The following is a 20,309-nucleotide window of genomic DNA, read 5'->3' as shown; positions in this document are numbered from 1 at the left end:
GGGGAGTGGCGGGTGGGGGGATAGCGGGGGGGAGTGGCGGGTGGGGGGATAGCGGGGGGGGAGTGGCGGGTGGGGGGGATAGCGGGGGGGAGTGGCGGGTGGGGGGGATAGCGGGGGGGAGTGGCGGGTGGGGGGGAAAGCGGGGGGGAGTGGCGAGTGGGGGGGATAGCGGGGGGAGTGGCGGGTGGGGGGGATAGCGGGGGGGAGTGGCGGGTGGGGGCGATAGCGGGGGAGTGGAGCGGGGATAGAACATAAGAACATAAGAACATAAGAAATAGGAGCAGGAGTAGGCCATCTAGCCCTTCGAGCCTGCCCCGCCATTCAATAAGATCATGGCTGATCTGTTGTGGCTCAGTTCCACATTCCCGCCCTCTCCCCATAACCCTTAATCCCCTCTCTTATCAAGAACCCATCAACCTGCTTCTTAAAAATATTTAGCGAGGCAGCCTCCACCACTTCAACGGGCAGAGAATTCCAGAGATTCACCACCCTTTGAGTGAAGAAGTTCCTCCTCAACTCCGTTCTAAACCGCCCTCCCCTTTATCTTGAGGCTGTGCCCCCTAGTCCTACTGTCTTTTTTGAGCGGGAAGAGTCTCTCCACCTCTATCCTATCCATCCCATTCATCATCTTATACGTCTCAATGAGATCTCCCCTCATTCTTCTAAACTCCAACGAGTACAAGCCTAGTTTATTCAGCCTCTCCTCATAGCTCAACCCCCTCAACTCCGGTATCAGCCTAGTAAACCTCCTCTGCACTCCCTCCAGGGCCAAAATATCCTTGCGCAGGTGCGGCGGATAGCAGGAGAGTGGAAGGGATGGAATGGCCTCGCGCTGTGCTGTTACGGGTCAGTAACATCCTCCTGGAACTCGCTCTGTGCGAGCAGCAGCCTGGTGCCTTAATGCTTCTGTCATCATCCTCTTTATTGTAGGACAATCGCTCCTAATCTCAACACACACAATTCCATCCACACTGAATCCCTGCCTGATCCCACCTCGTTTGAGGATTAGGTTTTTATTTCGGGCCATCCTTACCTGGTCCCTGATTTTCATCTCGGTTGGGTTTTGTTTTATTTTGCAGACCAGGCGTCTCGCACTCCATCACTGCGTCCTGTCACCTCCTCAGTAACCGTGCACTGACTCTGTCCCAGCCCCAGAGGGAAAGCAAGATTGGTGGGGGGGGGGAGGGTAGCAGGGGAGTGGCGTACGGGGGGGGGAACCAGTGGGGGAGTGGGGTACGGGGGGGGACCAGTGGGGGAGTGGGGTACGAGGGGGGGGACCAGTGGGGGAGTGGGGTATGAGGGGGGGACCAGTGGGGGAGTGGGGTACGAGGGGGGGGACCAGTGGGGGAGTGGGGTACGAGAGGGGGGACCAGTGGGGGTGTGGGGTACGAGAGGGGGAACCAGTGGGGGTGTGGGGTACGAGAGGGGGAACCAGTGGGGGAGTGGCGTACGGGGGGAGACCAGTGGGGGAGTGGGGTACGAGGGGGGGGACCAGTGGGGGAGTGGGGTACGAGGGGGGGGGACCAGTGGGGGAGTGGGGTACGAGGGGGGGGACCAGTGGGGGAGTGGGGTACGAGGGGGGGGACCAGTGGGGGAGTGGGGTACGAGGGGGGGAACCAGTGGGGGAGTGGCGTACGGGGGGGGGACCAGTGGGGGAGTGGGGTACGAGGGGGGGGAACCAGTGGGGGAGTGGGGTACGAGGGGGGGACCAGTGGGGGAGTGGCGTACGAGGGGGGGGGGGAGCCAGTGGGGGAATGGCGTACGAGGGGGGGGACCAGTGGGGGAGTGGGGTACGAGGGGGGGAACCAGTGGGGGTGTGGGGTACGAGGGGGGGAACCAGTGGGGGAGTGGTGTACGGGGGGAGACCAGTGGGGGTGTGGGGTACGAGGGGGGGAACCAGTGGGGGAGTGGCGTACGGGGGGGGACCAGTGGGGGAGTGGGGTATGAGGGGGGGGACCAGTGGGGGAGTGGGGTACGAGGGGGGGGACCAGTGGGGGAGTGGCGTACGAGGGGGGGGGAGCCAGTGGGGGAGTGGGGTACGAGGGGGGGAACCAGTGGGGGAGTGGTGTACGGGGGGAGACCAGTGGGGGTGTGGGGTACGAGGGGGGGAACCAGTGGGGGAGTGGCGTACGGGGGGGGACCAGTGGGGGAGTGGCGTACGAGGGGGGGCGAGCCAGTGGGGGAGTGGCGTACGAGGGGGGGGACCAGTGGGGGAGTGGGGTACGAGGGGGGGGACCAGTGGGGGAGTGGGGTACGAGGGGGGGAACCAGTGGGGGAGTGGCGTACGGGGGGGAACCAGTGGGGGAGTGGCGTACGGGGGGGGGACCAGTGGGGGAGTGGCGTACGAGGGGGGGGGAGCCAGTGGGGGAGTGGCGTACGAGGGGGGGGACCAGTGGGGGAGTGGGGTACGAGGGGGGGGACCAGTGGGGGAGTGGGGTACGAGGGGGGGGACCAGTGGGGGAGTGGGGTACGAGAGGGGGGACCAGTGGGGGTGTGGGGTACGAGAGGGGGAACCAGTGGGGGTGTGGGGTACGAGAGGGGGAACCAGTGGGGGAGTGGCGTACGGGGGGAGACCAGTGGGGGAGTGGGGTACGAGGGGGGGGACCAGTGGGGGAGTGGGGTACGGGGGGGGGGACCAGTGGGGGAGTGGGGTACGAGGGGGGGGACCAGTGGGGGAGTGGGGTACGAGGGGGGGGACCAGTGGGGGAGTGGGGTACGAGGGGGGGGACCAGTGGGGGAGTGGGGTACGAGGGGGGGAACCAGTGGGGGAGTGGCGTACGGGGGGGGACCAGTGGGGAGTGGGGTACGAGGGGGGGGAACCAGTGGGGGAGTGGGGTACGAGGGGGGGACCAGTGGGGGAGTGGCGTACGAGGGGGGGGGGGAGCCAGTGGGGGAGTGGCGTACGAGGGGGGGGACCAGTGGGGGAGTGGGGTACGAGGGGGGGAACCAGTGGGGGAGTGGGGTACGAGGGGGGGGAACCAGTGGGGGAGTGGGGTACGAGGGGGGGGACCAGTGGGGGAGTGGGGTACGGGGGGGGGACCAGTGGGGGAGTGGGGTACGGGGGGGGGGACCAGTGGGGGAGTGGCGTACGAGGAGGGGGGAGCCAGTGGGGGAGTGGGGTACGGGGGGGGGGTTGGCAGCAGGGGAGTGGGGTACGGTGGGGGGCAGCGGGGGAGTGGGGTACGAGGCGGGGATAGTGGGGGAGTGGGGTACGGGGGGGGAACAGTGGAGGGGAGTGGCGTGCGAGGGGGGACAGTGGGGGGGAGTGGCGTGCGAGGGGGGACAGTGGGGGGGAGTGGCGTGCGAGGGGGGACAGTGGGGGGGAGTGGCGTGCGAGGGGGACAGTGGGGGGGAGTGGCGTGCGAGGGGGGACAGTGGGGGGGAGTGGGGTACGGAGGGGGGACAGTGGGGGGGAGTGGCGTGCGAGGGGGGACAGTGGGGGGGAATGGCGTGCGAGGGGGGACAGTGGGGGGGAATGGCGTGCGAGGGGGGACAGTGGGGGGGAGTGGGTGTGTTCATACAGCATCTTATACACAATAAATCATCTAAACTGCAGCCACAGTTACCAGCTGCAAATTGGCACATCAGCAGTTACAGTGTTATGGTGGGCACAGTGGGTTAGTGCTGCTGCCTCACAGCGCCAGGGACCCGGGTTTGATCCCCAGCTCGGGTCACCGTCTGTGTGGACTTTGCACATTCTCCCCATGTCTGCGTGGGTTTCCTCCGGGTGCTCCGGTTTCCTCCCACAGTCCGAGCGAAGTGCAGGTTAGGGTGGATTGGCCAGGCTAAATTAACCCTTTAGTGCCAGTGGGATTGGCAGGGTAAATGTGCGGGGTCACTGAAATGGGACTTGGGATTGTGGGCAGTGCTGACTCGATGGGCCGAACGGCCTCCTTCTGTACTCTGGTGATTCTGTAACTGTTTAAAATTGAGGTGTGGTCTTCCCAGCCTTGCCTATCCCCTGGCTCTGCCCTATTGCTGCCTTGGCCCCCCCCACCCTACACTCCCCGGCAACCCGCACTAACGCTCTCTCTTACCTCTCCCGCTCTTGGGAGAGCTCTGGGTAAGATGTGAGCCCACACTCCTTCCCCAGTCTATCAATATCTGTCCTGCTGTCGTGACGGGGAGTCTAGCCTCCTCTGTGCGTGTCTGTGAAACACGGCACTCGAGCAGAGAAATGAATTTAGTTTCACGCTTTTGTGTAAGCTGCCACCGTGAATGTAGATTAGGTCCACCTCCGTCCCTCACCTCATCTCCCTATTCTTAATTCCGACAGTGGAAGTGTGTTTCTTTTTTTAAATCCCATTAATTCCTCCCACTCTCCTTGGCTGAGCAGTTGAGATCGCTTTCGATCCCCGCTTGGTAACTTCTCATGATTCCCCGGTGGATGAATCTTTTTCCGCCCCCCCGTCCCTCCCCTAGCTCGGGAAACTTCCGACCCTCCCAAAATCTCTGGGCTCTTCCGGGATAAAGCGGGTGTGGAGAGAGGAGGTGAGGGCTGACAGGCTGTTTTCGCCCTCAGGGAACTAGGCCGCACAGGGCCTCAGGCAAGCGTGTCGGCCATTTGGGACTGAGCTTGGGGTGGCTCGGTGGTTAACACTGCTGCCTCACAGGGATCCGGGTTCGATTCCGGCCTCGGGTCACTGTCTGTGCGGAGTCTGCACATTCTTCCCGTGTCTGCATGGGTTTCCTCCGGGTGCTCCGGTTTCCTCCACAGTCTGAAAGAAGTGCTGGTTAGGTGCTAAATTCTCCCTCAGTGTACCCGAACAGGCGCCGGTGTGTGGGATTTTCACAGAAACTTCATTGCAGTGTTATTTATTTATTTATTAGTCACAAGTAAGGTTTACATGAAGTTACTGTGAAATTTCTTAGAATCTTAGAAACCCTACAGTACAGAGAGAGGCCATTCGGCCCATCAAGTCTGCGCCGACTACAATCCCACCCAGGCCCTACCCCCCTATCCCTATATATTACCCACTAATCCCTCTAACCTACGCATCTCAGGATACTAAGGGGCACCTTTATCATGGCCAATCAACCTAACCTGCACATCTTTTGGTCTGTGGGAGGACTTCCCTAGTTGCCACACTCTGCTGCCTGTTTGGGTCAATGCACCCTAACCAGCACGCCTTTCAGACTGTGGGGGGAAACCGGAGCACCCGGAGGAAACCCACGCAGACACGGGGAGAATGTGCAAACTCTGCACAGACAGTGACCCGAGCCAGGAATCGAACCCTGGAACTGTGAGGCAGCCGTGCTAACCACCGTGCCGCTTAATGAAAGCCCACTTGCGGCACGAGGAAATAAAGTTTAAACTATCTTTGGAGTGTGGGAGGAAACTGGAGTACCCGGAGGATACCCACGCAGACACGGGGAGAATGTGCAAATTCCACACAGTGACCCAGGGCTGGGATTCGAACCCGGGTCGCTGGCGCTGTGAGACGGCACTGCTAACCCACTGATGTTGTGAGACATCTTACTTCATCCTTGGTGTCAGGGGAATTAGTGGGTAAATGTTTGGGATTATGGGATTGGGGTGGGATGGTGGCCAGTACAGAGTCAATGGGCTGAATGGCCTCACTCTGCAGTGTAAAGATTCTGTGATTCCAAATGGGGTTAGGTAGGAGGCCAGGTATTTCTCGTGTGTCAGTGCAGACTCGATGGGCTGAAGGGCCTCTTCTACACTGTATGATTTAACCTGGAATATCTAACGTTGGTTGGTTGTTCTGCTTGTTTTCTGCAGGGATGGCCCCGGGGCAGTTATATACCTACCCAGCCCGGTGCTGGCGCAAGAAGAGACGCCTAAATATCCTGGAGGACCCAAGGCTAAGACCCTGTGAAATCAAACTTGGTAAAAGAGGTTTCTCTTTCTCACTATTTGATCTCTCCCCTAATCCGGGAGCAAGGGGGAAATGATTGGACTTAAAGCATCTGTTTTGAAAATATATGTTTCCCTGACCGAGAATGAGGTGGCCAACCTTCCAGGATTGGCCAGGGTCGAAGGTCAACCTCCAGGACACTGCTGTGGCCCAATCCCTGGGGAAATGGGATGGTTAGGGAGGGAGGGAGGGAGAGGACAATAATACCCTCTTGGCTGGGGTCAAAACATAACAAAAACAAATTGGCCGACCTTTTCCCAAATCTTGAGCTGGAGTGGGTGGAGGAGAAAGAGATGGGATTAATCGGAAAGGGGAATGGGTTGGAATGGTTGAGAGAGAGTGTTCCAGGGCAGCACGGTGGCACAGTGGTTAGCACTACTGCTTCACATGGCCAGGGACCTGGGTTCAAATCCCAGCTTGTCGGTGTGGAGTGGCACATTCTCCCCATGTCTGCATGGGTTTCTTCTGGGTGCTCCGGCTTCCTCCCACAGTTGAGAAGGTTGAGTGGATTGGCCATGCTAAATTGCCCCTTAGTGTCCAAAGATGTGCAGGTTAGGTGGATTGGACGTGCTAAATTGACCCTTAGTGTCGGGGGATTAGTGAGGGTAGGGTCTGGGTGGGATTGTGGTCGGTGCGGACTCGATGGGCCGAAGGGCCTCCTTCTGCGCTGTAGGGATTCTATGAATCTAACCAACAAGCCACCCTGTTGTTGGACGGATGGAGAATGAGAGGGCACGGGTTTAAGATAATTGTCCAATGAAGCAATGGAGACTCGAGGAGAAATTTCCTCCCTCGGTGAGTGGTTTGGATCTGGAAGGTGCTGCTGGAGAGAGGGGTGGAGGCAGATTCAGTGGAGAAGGAGTTGGGATCCTTTTCTGGAAACGTGCAGGGTTACGGGGGAGGGAGGGGAGGGGCTGAGTGGCCTCCTTGCGTGCTGTGGGGAACTCGCAACCACAGGGGGGGCGGCGGCTGAGGTGAAACTGTTCCACGCGTTTCGGGGGATAGTGGACAGACGCGGGAAAGGAACGTGCAGGGGGAGAAGTGAAGCATAAACCCCAGTATGGATCTGTGGGGCTGAACGGTCTGTGCTGGAAAACCCGCGGGAGGCAGGTGCTGTTGCCTTTAAGATCCTCCAGCTCTTACGCAGGGGAGTAACGGGAGCCAAGTGGATTAGTGGACCTCATTGATGTCTCTGTCTGATTGATGAACTATCTAATCTGAGGATCAGTGTGTTAGTGGCTAATTGATCAGCTTCTCGGCTCTGTCTGCTGTCACTATTGTCACCCATTTAAGAGTCACTGATTGGCCCTAATTAATTCCCCGGCACCTCCTCGGGGACCGGTTATTAGCCGATCAGTCGTTTAATTAATGGGCAGTGAGTTAGCGCCTGCCTGTCTCTGAGTGACTGGGTGTTCAGAGTTCACGCTTGAAGATGAGGCGGTCAGCGCCGCACGTCCACAGAGAGCTGCCAGTGCGGAATTCACCCCACGGTGCAGTGCGGAATTCACCCCACGGTGCAGACGGAGACCATTCGGCCCATCGAGTCTGCACCGACCACAATCCCACCCAGCCCCTATCCCCTGTAACCCCATATATTTACCCTAGCTAATCCCCCAGACACTAACAGGCAATTTAACGTGGCCAATCCACCTTATCTGCGCATAGACCATAGGAGCAGAATTAGGCCACTCGGCCCATCGAGTCTGCTCCGCCATTCAATCATGGCTGATATTTTTCTCACCCCCATTCTCCTGCCTTTTCCCCATAACCCCTTATTAATCAAGAACCGATCTATCTCTGTCTTAAAGACACTCGATGACCTCCACAGCCTTCTGCGGCAAAGAGTTCCACAGATTCCCCACTCTCCGGCTGAAGAAATTCCTCCTCATCTCCGTTTTAAAGGATCGTCCCTTTAGCCTGAGTAGCATCCTAGTCAATCTTTTCTGCACTCTTTCTAGTTTAATAATATCCTTTCTGTAATAGGGTGACCAGGACTGTACACAGTATTCCAAGTGTGCTCTTGTCTTTCCCCAGATACCGAGGTGGCCTTGAAGAAGGAGGGGTTGTTACCCGAGGGTCCAGCATTGGAAGCCCTTCTCTGCGCGGAGGCAGTGGAGAAAAAAACCGAGACAAAAGATGAGGAGAGCATCAGCGAATGTCAGGTAGGCACTGAGTATCGGGCCGGGTGATTGGTCAGTTGACGACCTTGGCTGTCAGGTATCATCCAATCAGATGAAGGCGTGTCTGCCCGCTTTGCGATTGGCCACTGCGGGGGGGTGGGGGGGGGGGTTGCCCGGGGATGATTGACACATCATTTGACCAATGGTAGGAGCGGGGTCGAGAGGAGGATGGTCCCGGGAATATAAAGCTTGACAGATGAGGAGCGTTTGAGGACTGTGGGTCTGTATTCGATGGCATTGAGAAGAATGATGGGGGGGGTGGAATCTCATTGAAACTTACAGATTACCAGAAGGTCTAGATACATTGGACATGGGGAAGGTGTTTCCAAGAGTTGGAGAAACTTGGATCTGAGGGCACAGCCTCAGAGTAAAGGGAAGATGCTTTGGAACCAAGATGAGGGGGAGTTTCTTCAGCCAGAGGGTGCTGAATCTGTGGAACTCATTGCCACAGAGGAGGCCGGGTCTCTAAGTGTATTTAAGACAGAGATAGGTTCTTTGATTGGTAAGGGGGTTCAAAGATTATGGGGAAGAGGCAGGAAAATGGGGTTGAGAAACTTATCAACCATGATCGAATAGTCTCAATGGGCCGAATGGCCTAATTCTGCTCCTACTCTTAAGATGCAGAGATTTATCCCCTTTTGAGAAGCCAAGCCTAATCCCCCAAAGAGGAATACCTCACTTCGTAATCTGTTTTTGGGGGGTGGTGGTGTGAACTGTTCTTCATTAATGTCTAGAGGTTCATTAACAGGAAGACACGACACTCTCACTTTCAGTGGACAATTAACAAGTTATTCATTAAACCAATCGGGAACTTTAACTAAGCAAGTAACATACCGATTAAAGTAAGATTCTGCTGGGATGCTGTTCAAATAAATACAAGGACCATTCATTCTCAAAAAAAAAATTTAGTCACACCCAACAAAAATATACAACCAGGTTTTGTAGATTTGGAGAACTTTTGGAGTTCTTCTGTTGACTCCGCTGAGTATGAGCTCTTTCTGAGTTGGTATCCTTCTGTTAGATAGATGGAGACTTATTTTAAGCTGGCAGGAAGATGCTTTTTCCCTCTCTGGGTTTTCTGAGGTGGCAGCTCTTCAGTTAAACTGCAGGCAGGCAGTTGAGTTCCTCCTGATAACCTATCAAATTTCCTACACCAGGATTGGTTTGATGTTGTCAACAGCAGCAAACTCAAATTTTATAGGTTCCTGATAGCTGAGTGTCTCCTTTAAACTAATAGGCTGTCAAAATTCAGAAGCCTGTTACCAAGGCAATCCTGATGCTCGGCCCTCATTACAAATGTTGCAATCTGTGTACCCTGTGTTTTTAAACGCCCAAGCACTGACACAGAACCAGCTCTTGAAGGGACCACATGTCACAAACTCAACTTCACAACATTATCATTCATGGTCTTCATAGAAACCCTACAATGCAGAAAGAGGCCATTCAGCCCATCAAGTCTGCATTGACCACAATCCCTACCCCCATATCCCTACGCATTTACACACTAATCCCTCTAATCTACACATCTCAGGACACTAAGGGGCAATCTTAGCATGGCCAACCAATCTAACCCACACACCTTTAGACTGTGGGAGGAAACCGGAGCACCCGGAGGAAACCCACGCAGACACGGGGAGAATGTGCAAACTCCACACAGACAGTGACCTCAGCTGGGAATCGAACCCAGGTCCCTGGAGCAGTGAGGCAGCAGTGCTAACCACTGTGTCTCCGTCTTGTGGGCTGGTTGGTCTGAGCTGGGGGTGGGGTGCTGGGTAGGAGGGGGTTGTGTCATGTGATGGTGCTGCCAGGAATTCATCCAATCAGAGTTGGCCCTCAAGCCTGTGTGTTTTTTTCCGCAGAGGATTCTGGCGAGTGATTACCCTCATGAAATCGAGGCGGAGGACATGGAGGAAGATGCCCCAAAACGGAAAAATAAAACCAAAGGAAGAGTGAGTGTTATTTGAATAAAAATATCCACCAGTCTGCACAAGAGTCAGATTTTTGAATAGAGTCAGAGAGGTTTACAGCGTGGGAACAGGCCCTTCGGCCCAACTTGTCCATACTGCCCTTTTTTTTAAACCCCTAAGCTAGTCCCAATTGCCCACATTTGGTCCATATCCCTCTCTACCCATCGTACCCATGTAACTATCTCAATGCTTTTTAAATGACAACATTATACCCGCCCCTACTATTACCTCTGGCAGGAGGCTGAGGGGTGATCTTATAGAGGTCTATAAAATAATGACGGGTGCAGATCAGCTAGATAGTCAATATCTTTTCCCAAAGGGAGGGGAGTCTAAAACTAGAGGGCACAGGTTTAAGGTGAGAGGGGAGAGATACAGAAGGGTTCAGAGGGGCAATTTTTTCACACAGAGGGTGGTGAGTGTCTGGAACAGTAGTAGAGATGGGTACAGTTGAGAGGCATTTGGACAGTTACACGGTAAGATGGGCATGGAGGGACAGGGGCCAAACACGGGCAATTGGGACTAGCTTAGGGGTTTCAAACAAAAGGGCAGCACAGACATGTTGGGCCGAAGGGCCTGTTTCCATGCTGTAAACCTCCAAGACTTCACTCCAGCGAATGCAACCCTAATGGATTCAGTCATGAGGTAACTCTGACCATTTTTTGACTCTCTCTTCCAGACCTGTGGCATCGGAGGAATGAGAAAGAGACAAGAGCCCACATCCCTGGAAGATCGAGACAAGCCGTATGTCTGCGACAGTAAGTACATTCCATCATTAGAGGGTGCGGAACCACTAAACTCACCTTCCCAAAGACAGGGATCCTGCCGTGATTTACCATCAAGGCGGCACATCTTTGAAACGTATGAATGAGTTAATTAAGTTTATTTATTTAGTGTCACAAGCAGGCTGACATTAACACTGCAATGAAGTTACTGTGAAAATCCCCTTAGTCGCCGCAGTCCTGTTCGGGTACACTGAGGGAGAATTTAGCCAATCCATCTAACCAGCACACCTTTCGGACTGTGGGAGGAAACCGGAGCACCCAGAGGAAACCCACGCAGACACGGGGAGAATGTGCCAACGCCGCACAGACAGTGACCCGAGCCGGGCATCGAACCCGGGTCCCTGGCACTGTGAGGCAGCAGTGCTATCCCACTGTGCCACTGGACAGGATTATCCATTCGAGCCCGTGTTGAGACCAGAAATTCCTGCCTGAGGTCAGCTGACCATTAAATGGCCTGTCAAATTCTCCAGCCCAGTTAGGACGATTCCCGAGGCGATGGGAATGGAAAATTTACCCTGCAGTCTCTGTCGTGGTGTGGGAAACACAGCAAGATCCTACACCATCCCCCCCAAAGACAGTGCGGCACTCCCTCAACACTGACCCTCTGACAGTGCGGCACTCCCTTAGCACTGACCCTCTGACAGTGCGGCACTCCCTCAGCACTGACCCTCTGACAGTGCGGCACTCCCTCAGCACTGACCCTCTGACAGTGCGGCGCTCCCTCAGCACTGACCCTCTGACAGGGCGGCACTCCCTCAGCACTGACCCACTGACAGTGCGGCACTCTCTCAGCACTGACCCTCTGACAGTGCGGCACTCCCTCAGCACTGACCCTCTGACAGTGCGGCACTCCCTCAGCACTGACCCTCTGACAGTGCGGCACTCCCTCAGCACTGACCCTCTGACAGTGCGGCACTCCCTCAGCACTGACCCTCTGACAGTGCGGCACTCCCTCAGCACTGACCCTCTGACAGTGTGGCACTCCCTCAGCACTGACCCTCTGACAGTGTGGCGCTCCCTCGGCACTGACCCTCTGACAGTGCGGCGCTCCCTCAGCACTGACCCTCTGACAGTGCGGCGCTCCCTCAGCACTGACCCTCTGACAGTGTGGCGCTCCCTCGGCACTGACCCTCTGACAGTGCGGCACTCCCCCGGTCCAGGCACTGGGTTGTTGGTTTAGATTTTATGCTGAGATCCCCAGTGGAGTTTGAAGCCGCGATGTTCTGACTCTGAGAGTCCCAGTCACTGAAAGGAGCTTAATCACCCGGGGTGGGGGTGTGGGGAGGGGGGGTGGTGTGCGGGTGGGAGGGGGCGGTGGGTGTCGCTGTTTTGCTGGGTTATTGGTGGGTTTATTTTTGCAGTGTTGAAGTGACAAATGTCCTGTCTTTTTCTCTCTCTCTCTCTCTCTCTGTCTCTCACACACTCTCCCTCTCTTGCCCGCGGCCTTTATCTCTGTCTCTTTTTCTCTCATGCGTTCACTCTCTCTGTCTTGCTTGCTCTCTCCCTTTCTCTTGCTTACTCTCTTGCACTCATGCTCTTTTTCTTTCTTGTGCACTCGTTCCCTCTTTCTCTCTTGCACACTCGCTCGCTCTCTCCCTGTCACACGTTCACTCTCTCTCTCTCTCTCTCTCTCTCTCTTGCGCTCCCACTCTCTCGTTCGCTGTCTCTTGTGCACGTGCTCTCTCTTTCGCGCTCTCTCTGGCACTCTCTTGCTCCCTCTCTTGCTGTGCTCTCTTTCTCTCTCTCTCTCTTACACACGTTCACTCTCTCCCTCTGCCTCGTCCACGCACTCTCTCCTCTCTCTTGTGCACTTTCTCCCCTCTCCCCTCTCCCCTCTCTCCTCTCTCTTGTGCACTTTCTCCCTCTCTCTCTCTCCCCCTCTCTCTCCCTCTCTCTCGTGTGGTCTCTCCCCCCTCTCTCCCCCCGGTACGCTCTCCTCTCCGTTGCACAGTCTGTGGGAAGCGTTACAAGAACCGGCCGGGCCTGAGCTATCACTACACCCACACCCACCTGGCGGAGGAGGAGGGCGAGGATGAGTTAGAGAGACACACTCTTCCCTTCCACCGGAAGAACAACCACAAACGTAAGCTTGCCTCTTCCCTCCGTGTGGCTGGCTGGGTGGGGAAATGTTTTTCGCGCCTGGCAGTGGGCTACAGCACAGAGGGAGGCCATTCCGCCCATCGCGTTCCTGCTGGCTCTCCGCTCGGTTTGTCCCAGTCCCCAGGCCTTCCTCTCTAACCCTTCCGGTGATATTCGAACTCCCTTATAAAAGCCTCGATAGAAGCTGCCTCCAGCACGGTCTCCGGGAGCTCATTCCCGATCCTAACCACTCCCTGCGGGAGAACCCCACCTTTATTCATGTTGGCTTTGGTTCTTTCACCAATCTGGCCGCACCCCCCCCCCCACCCACCCACAACCCCCACCTTCGTCAACCTCCCCCTCCCCTCCCTACCCCACTCGCCAATGGGAACAGTTTCTCCCCATTAACCCTGTCCACATCCAGAGTTTTGTGTGCAGTTAGAATCCCTACAGTGCAGAAAGAGGCCATTCGGCCCATCGAGTCTGCACAATCCCACCCAGGCCCTATTCCCACAATCCCACATATTTACCCTAGCTATTCCCCCTGACACTAAGGGGCAATTTAGCCTGGCCAATCCACCTATCCCGCACATCTTTGGACTGTGGGAGGAAACCGGAGGAAACCCCCGCAGACACGGGGAGAATGTGCAGTCTCCACACAGACAGTGACCCGAGCCGGGAATTGAACCCGGGTCCCTGGCGCTGTGAGGCAGCAGCGCTAACCCACTGTGCCGCCCTCAAATAATATACCTGCCATAGAGCAGGTACAGTATAAGTTCACCAGTCTGATTCCTGGGATGGAAGGATTACCATATGAGGAGAGATTGGGTTGACTGGGCCTGTGGTATCATAGAATCCCCAATAGAGGATGGCCATTCAGCCCATCGAGCCTGCACCAACTGCAATCCCATCTCAGCCCATTCCTGTAACCCCACACATTTACACTACTAATCCCCCTATCACTAGGGTCACTTTAGCACCGCCAATCCCCCTAACCCGCACACGTTTGGACTGTGGGAGGAAACCGGAGCACCCGGAGGAAACCCATGCAGACATGGGGAGAATATAGATAGAATATAGAATGTCTCTGTAGATAGTTAAATGGGTACGATGGGTATAGAACATAGAACCCTACAGTGCAGAAACAGGCCCTTCGGCCCATCGAGTCTGCACCGACCACAATCCCACCCCCATATCCCTACACATTTACCCGCTAATCCCACTAACCTACACATCCCAGGACACTAAGGGGCAATTTTAGCTTGGCCAATCAACCTAACCCGCACATCTTATAGAGGGATATGGGCCAAATGCGGGCAATTGGGATTAGCTTAGGAGTTTTGAAAGAAAAGGTTGGCATGGACAAGTTGGGCCGAAGGGCCTGTCTCCCTGCTGTAAACCTCTATGACTCTAATGTGCAGACTCCACACGGACAGTGACCAGGGGCGGGAATCGAACCCCATGTCCCTGGCGCTGTGAGGCAGCGGTGCTAACCACTGGAATTTAGAAGTATGAGGGGGTGTATCATTGAAAGGTGTAAATTTCTGAAAGAGTTTTGGCAGATCAGATGGAGGGATGTTGTGTCCCTTCTCTGTGCGGGGTTTAGAACAAGGGGGGGGGATCACAGTCTCGGGGTACGGGGGTGGGGGGAGGGCATTTAGGACGGAGCTGAGGAGAATTGTCTTGACTCAGAGGGTGGTGAACCTGAGGAATTCTCTCCCACAGGGGGTTGTGGAAGCCGAGGTACTGGATACATTTAAGAAGGAAATGGACGGATTTCTCAATTGAAAAGGTGTCCATGGGGATGGGAGGAGGACGGCATTGTGTTAGAGGAACAGCCATGATCAGGTTGAACAGTGGAGCAGGCTGGGAAGGGCCGAATGGCCTCCTCCTGCTCCTACTGCCACTGTTTCTATTGCCCCCCCCCCCACTCGTGATTTTGAAGACATCCACCAAAGCTCCCAGCCTTCCATTCCCCAAGGATGACAGTCCCAGCCAGCCATAGAATCCCTACAGTGCTGGAGAAGGCCATTCAGCCCATCAAGCCTGCACCCGCCAGGGACCCAGGTTCGATTCCGGACTCGGGTCACTGTCTGTGTGGAGCCTGTATGTTCTCCCCATGTCTGTGTGTCTTTCCTCCGGGTCCGGTTTCCTCCCACACTCCAAAGATGTACAGGTTATGTGGATTGGCCGTGATAAATTGTCCCTTAGCGTCCAAAGATATGTGGGTTAGGTGGATTGGCCATGCTAAATTAACGTAAGAACATAAGAAATAGGAGCAGGAGTAGGCCATCTAGCCCTTCGAGCCTGCCCCGCCATTCAATAAGATCATGGCTGATCTGAAGTGGATCAGTTCCACTTTCCCGCTTTCTCCCCATAACCCTCAATTTCCCTGTCTATCAAAAGCCTATCTACCCGTGACTTAAATATATTCAACGAGGCAGCCTCCACCACTTCATTGGGCAGAGAATTCCAGAGATTCACCACCCTTTGAGTGAAGAAGTTCCTCCTCATTGCCCCTTAGTGTCCAAAGATGTGTAGGTTAGGTGGATTGGCCATGCTAAATTGTCCCTTAGTGTCCAAAGATGTGCGGGTTAGGTGGATGAGATGTGTGGGGTACAGGGATAGGGGGGAAGATGGCCTGGATGAGAAAGTCTGCCAGAGCGTCGATGCAGACTCAATGGGCTGAATGGCCTCTTCTGCTCTGTAGAGATTCTATGAATTCTCCAGCCCGTCATGGGGGTCTTCCTGTCCTGCTGAGGTCATGCCCTAGCTGCAGGTTTCCCAGTGGGTGTGGGGTATGTTCAATGGGAGACCCCAATTGAAAGCAGCGGGACTGGAAGAGCCCACTGTTGGCCAATGGCACAGCACCTCCAACCGCCAGGAACCATGTGGATGGGAGCACTGACAATGCCACCCTATAGAGTTGGCCAACTGATGGGAAATGTCTTAGGGGGTGGGGGGGGTGGGGCGGTAAAAGAGATAAGTTGTGTCGCGATGGCTTCTATGGATCAGGAGCAGCAATGTCCACTTCCGTACGCAAGATGGTGCCTCCCTTATTCCGGAGCTTAACACGTTGATAAAATATCTAAGATATCGGGTCACTGGATGAAGAGTGAAGGCTTCCACGGTGAAGGTAGTGTGTGAGTTGACGCCACAGACTCCTGCTCTCTCTAACTGGCAGAGAATGAGATGCCAACGGGTCATAACCTTTCACGCTAAAATCGGCTGATTGGGATTTATTCAGAGGTAACATTATACAGAATGAAAGTGACAGTGAAGACACTTCACTTGACCCCATGACATCTGTTCTGAAACAGCAACTGCGTTAGAGTTCTCTTTAGACCAGGAATCTATGCAAAGCTTTTTTCTATGATATTCTGAGAGAGATGTTAGTTACCTTATGCAGTAGGGCATTAGTGCGGACCTGCATGTTAGTGCGGTAATGTTAAGAAGATTGCAGAATATGGATGCTAAACCACTTGCGTCTCACCCTTTGCCTAATGGAGGTAAGAGAGTGTTCTGAACATGTGAACTGTGAATTGTACCTTATTGTGGCAGAGTTGTTGGTTTGAGTTGAAATTTTCTTTAGCAGTGTTGGAATCCAGATCAGAGTGTTCTATGGAGACCGGCCGGATTGCAAGTTTTACATCTTGAATTTGGCTGGGATAAGCCTGACATGTTTCAATTCAGGGTATGATTGAAATGACCCACTAGGGAGCTTTTACCACACAGTTTATTTAAGAATACAGTTAACATGTACAGAAAGAAAATTAGCAAGAACTTTTACCAATTATCAGAGAATCCCTAGTGCGGAAGGAGGGCATCAAGTCTGCACCAACCACAATCTCACCCTATCCCTTTGACCCCACATATTTACTCTGCCAACCCCCCTGACACTGAGGGGCAATTTAGCACGGCCGATCAACCTAACCCGAGCATCTTTGGATTGTGGGAGGAAACCCACACAGACATGGGGAGAATGTGCAAACTCCACACAGACAGTGACCCATGGCCGGAATTGAACCCGGGTTCAATGTGAGGCAGCAGTGCTAACCCACTGTGCCACCGTGCTGCCCAAACAAAAAAAAACATGATATTACATAACCCTTAATGAATCAAATAATCTTCCCGATACAAAACCCCTGCCACAGATTTAGCACAGAAAATACAAGTGCTCGCATGATACTTAGTCCTTTGGTTAAGTGCTGCACTTAATGCGCACACGCACACACTCATACACACACCGCATGCACGCACGCGCACACACACGCACGTACCGCATGCACGCACACGCACACACATGCACGCACACGCGCACACACGCACGCACCGCATGCGCACACACGCACGCACAGCATGCATGCACGCACGTGCACACACACGCACAGCATGCACGCACGCGCACACACACGCACGCACAGCATGCACGCACGCGCACACACATGCACGCACAGCATGCACGCACGCGCACACACACACACGCATGCACCGCATGCACGCACGCGCGCACACACGCACGCACAGCATGCACGCACGCGCACACACACGCACGCACAGCATGCACGCACGCGCACACACATGCACGCACGCGCACACGCACACACGCACGCACAGCATGCACGCATGCGCACACACATGCACGCACGCGCACACACACACACGCATGCACCGCATGCACGCACGCGCACACACACACACACCCGCATGCACGCACGCACACACACACTGCACGTGCACACACAACGCGTGCACACGCAAACCATGCGCACACACGCTGTCTCTCTCACACACTGTCTCTCTTACACGCACACAAGCTTGGAGTCAGAACGGTTTCCCAAGACACCGGGGGGAAGCAAGAGAGGAGAGAGAGAGACTCTAGTTAAGGCAGCCACTTATAGCAGATATTTTCTTCCACTCCAGGAAGGCAAGAAGCTTTGCTATTGGCTAGCCAGCAGAATTTCCAATACCAGAGAGAGAGAGAGAGAAACACTGCTTTCAGTCTGCTGTCAAAAAACTTCTAAACTGAAAACGAAAGAAGTCCTGTCACCTGACCTGCCAGTCTTCCTCCTAACAATTCAGGATCATAAAACAAAGCCCAGAACGTTCCTGAGGCCTGGAGTTAAAAAAAAAAACAAATCTCCATTTAAGCCATTGAAACATCAATAAAAATGTGTCTAACCAGGCATCCCAGCAACTATGAAAAGAATCTGTTATGGCTGCAGAGAATATGATTAAAAAAATACATTTCTTAAAGGTACACTAACACCACACCTCATACCCCCTACTGAATAAATTGCAGCTGCTGCACTGGGGTAAAAATCTTTGCCCAACATCTCCCCCTCCCCTTTCCCCATCTAGTCCTTCCCACGAGACAGGAAATCCTGTGGTCTGGTGGTTAATATTATTTAACATTATCATCTTCTAATTCCCACTCAGCACCCAACAGACTCAGAGGTGAGTTGTCCCCTGCATCGCACACTGATGGGTCCCTAAAACTGAAATCTCTTTGCGAAGCTTAGAAGAGTGAGAGGGGATCTGTTAAAACTTATAAAATTCTAACAGGGTTAGATAGGGTAGATTCAGAAAGAATGTTCCCGATGGTGGGGGAGTCCAGAACTAGGGGTGATAGTTTGAGGATAAGGGGTAAACCTTTTAGAACTGAGGTGAGAAGAAATTTCTTCACCCAAGGGTGGTGAATGTGTGGAATTCACTCCCACAGAAAGTAGTGAGTCCAAAACGTTGTGTGAGATTTTAAGAAGAAATTAGATATCGCTCTTGGGGCTAAAGGGATCGAGAGATATGGGGGTGGGGGAAGGAAGAGATCAGGATATTGAATTTGATGATTAGCCATGATCACAATGAATGGCGGAGCAGGCTCAATGGGCCGAATGGCCTCCTCCTGCTTCAATGTTTCTGCTCTTGTGAATTTTCCAGTGGTTTTCCTGACACCATTTGATTTTTGCTATGTCAACAGTCATGAACAGTTGCGTGCTCCGGCCACCAGATGTCGCTGAGTGATCAGCCTCTCTCTCGCTCTCAATCCATTACCCCTCGCCCCAGTCTTGTTTCATTAAAGACGCCAGGCTGGGACCTAACTGAGGCGTTGGGGTGATTTTACCTCAGCCCTGAACAATGGGTTTTTCCAACATTATTATTTGATTTCTTATTGTCACGACATCGAGATACTGTGAAATGTAATGTTTCCTGCTCGCAACACAGACAAAGCATACCGTTCATAGAGTACATAGGGGAGAAGGAAAGGAGAGGGTGCAGAATGTAGTGTTACACTCATAGCTAGGGTGTAGAGAAAGATCAACTTAATGCAAGGTAGGTCCATTCAAAAGTGTGACAGCAGCAGGGAAGAAGCTGGTCTTGAGTTGGTCAGTACGTGACCTCAAACTTTTGTATCTTCTTCCTGGAGGAAGAAGGTGAAAGAGAGAATGTCTGGGGTGTGTGGGGTCCTTAATTAATTTTCCGAGGTAGCGGGAAGTGTAGACAGAGTCAATGGATGGGAGGCTGGTTTGTGTGATGGATTGGGCTACATTCATGACCTTTTGTAGTTTCTTGCGGTCTTGGGCAGAGCAGGAGCCCAGACCAAGCTGTGATACAACCAGAAAGGATGCTTTCTATGGTGCATCTGGAGAAGTTGGTGAGAGTCGTAGCGGACATGCCAAATTTCCTTAGTCTTCTGAGAAAGTAAGGCTTTGGTGGATTTTCTCAACTATAGTGTCAGCACTGGGGCGGGGGACCAGGCGGTTATAGAGTCATAGAGATCTACAGCATCGGCTGTTGGTGATCCCAAAGTCCTGGGAGGGGGTGGGGGGGACGGATTGTTGCTGAGGTTCAGGGCGCTGGGCAGGTGAGGGTTTGGCAAAGAACAACACAGCACAGGAAACAGGCCCTTCGGCCCAACGAGCCCACGCCGCCATCTTAACAATGCATTTTTCCCACACCTCCCTTGACCCATGTCTATGTTTATGGTACCCCCCCCCACCATTGGAAACCGGATTCAGGGGAGAATAATTTAGGGACAATTTGTTACACCAATCAGCCTAAGAGCACATCTTTGGGGTGTGGGAGGAAACCGGAGCACCCGGAGGAAACCCATGCAAGCACGGGGAGAATGTGCAAACTCCCACAGACACCGGCCCAAATCCATGTACCTGCACAGCAAACAGTGATAGTCACTGAGCTGTCGTGGTGCCCATCTGCTGGTCCAGTTTTAAGCGTACACAAACGATGCAAAGTACTAGGCCACCCTCGAAACATCCAAGAGCAGCCCATGCACGACCCACCGTGTGCATGCCCCTCGCTAGACAACAAGGTGGACCGACACACCTGCAGAGTAAAAGACAGTGACCTCTCCTCCTCACCCCCAATCTCCCCACACACCACACCCCCTTCAGTAACTTGGCCCGT

The 20,309-nt window shown here is 54.1% G+C and overlaps 1 protein-coding gene across 2 annotated transcripts in view; it reads left to right on the top strand.

Annotated features, from left to right (window-relative positions):
• The window catches only part of dpf1 (double PHD fingers 1), a 94,526-nt gene that overhangs the window by 23,094 nt on the left and 51,123 nt on the right, over positions 1-20,309 (top strand). For both annotated transcript variants that reach the window (XM_080218298.1, XM_080218297.1), the window contains exons 3-7: positions 5,744-5,851; positions 7,914-8,041; positions 9,919-10,008; positions 10,703-10,781; positions 12,760-12,891. In XM_080218298.1, coding sequence (XP_080074424.1) covers positions 5,744-5,851; positions 7,914-8,041; positions 9,919-10,008; positions 10,703-10,781; positions 12,760-12,891 — 537 coding nt within the window. The remainder of the gene's footprint in view (positions 1-5,743; positions 5,852-7,913; positions 8,042-9,918; positions 10,009-10,702; positions 10,782-12,759; positions 12,892-20,309) is intronic.

The sequence above is a fragment of the Carcharhinus amblyrhynchos genome, unplaced genomic scaffold (genome assembly GCF_965287045.1).
Source record: "Carcharhinus amblyrhynchos unplaced genomic scaffold, sCarAmb.v2.hapA scaffold_37, whole genome shotgun sequence".
NCBI classification, from domain to species: domain Eukaryota; kingdom Metazoa; phylum Chordata; class Chondrichthyes; order Carcharhiniformes; family Carcharhinidae; genus Carcharhinus; species Carcharhinus amblyrhynchos.
This window is presented reverse-complemented; position numbering and strand designations above follow the sequence as displayed.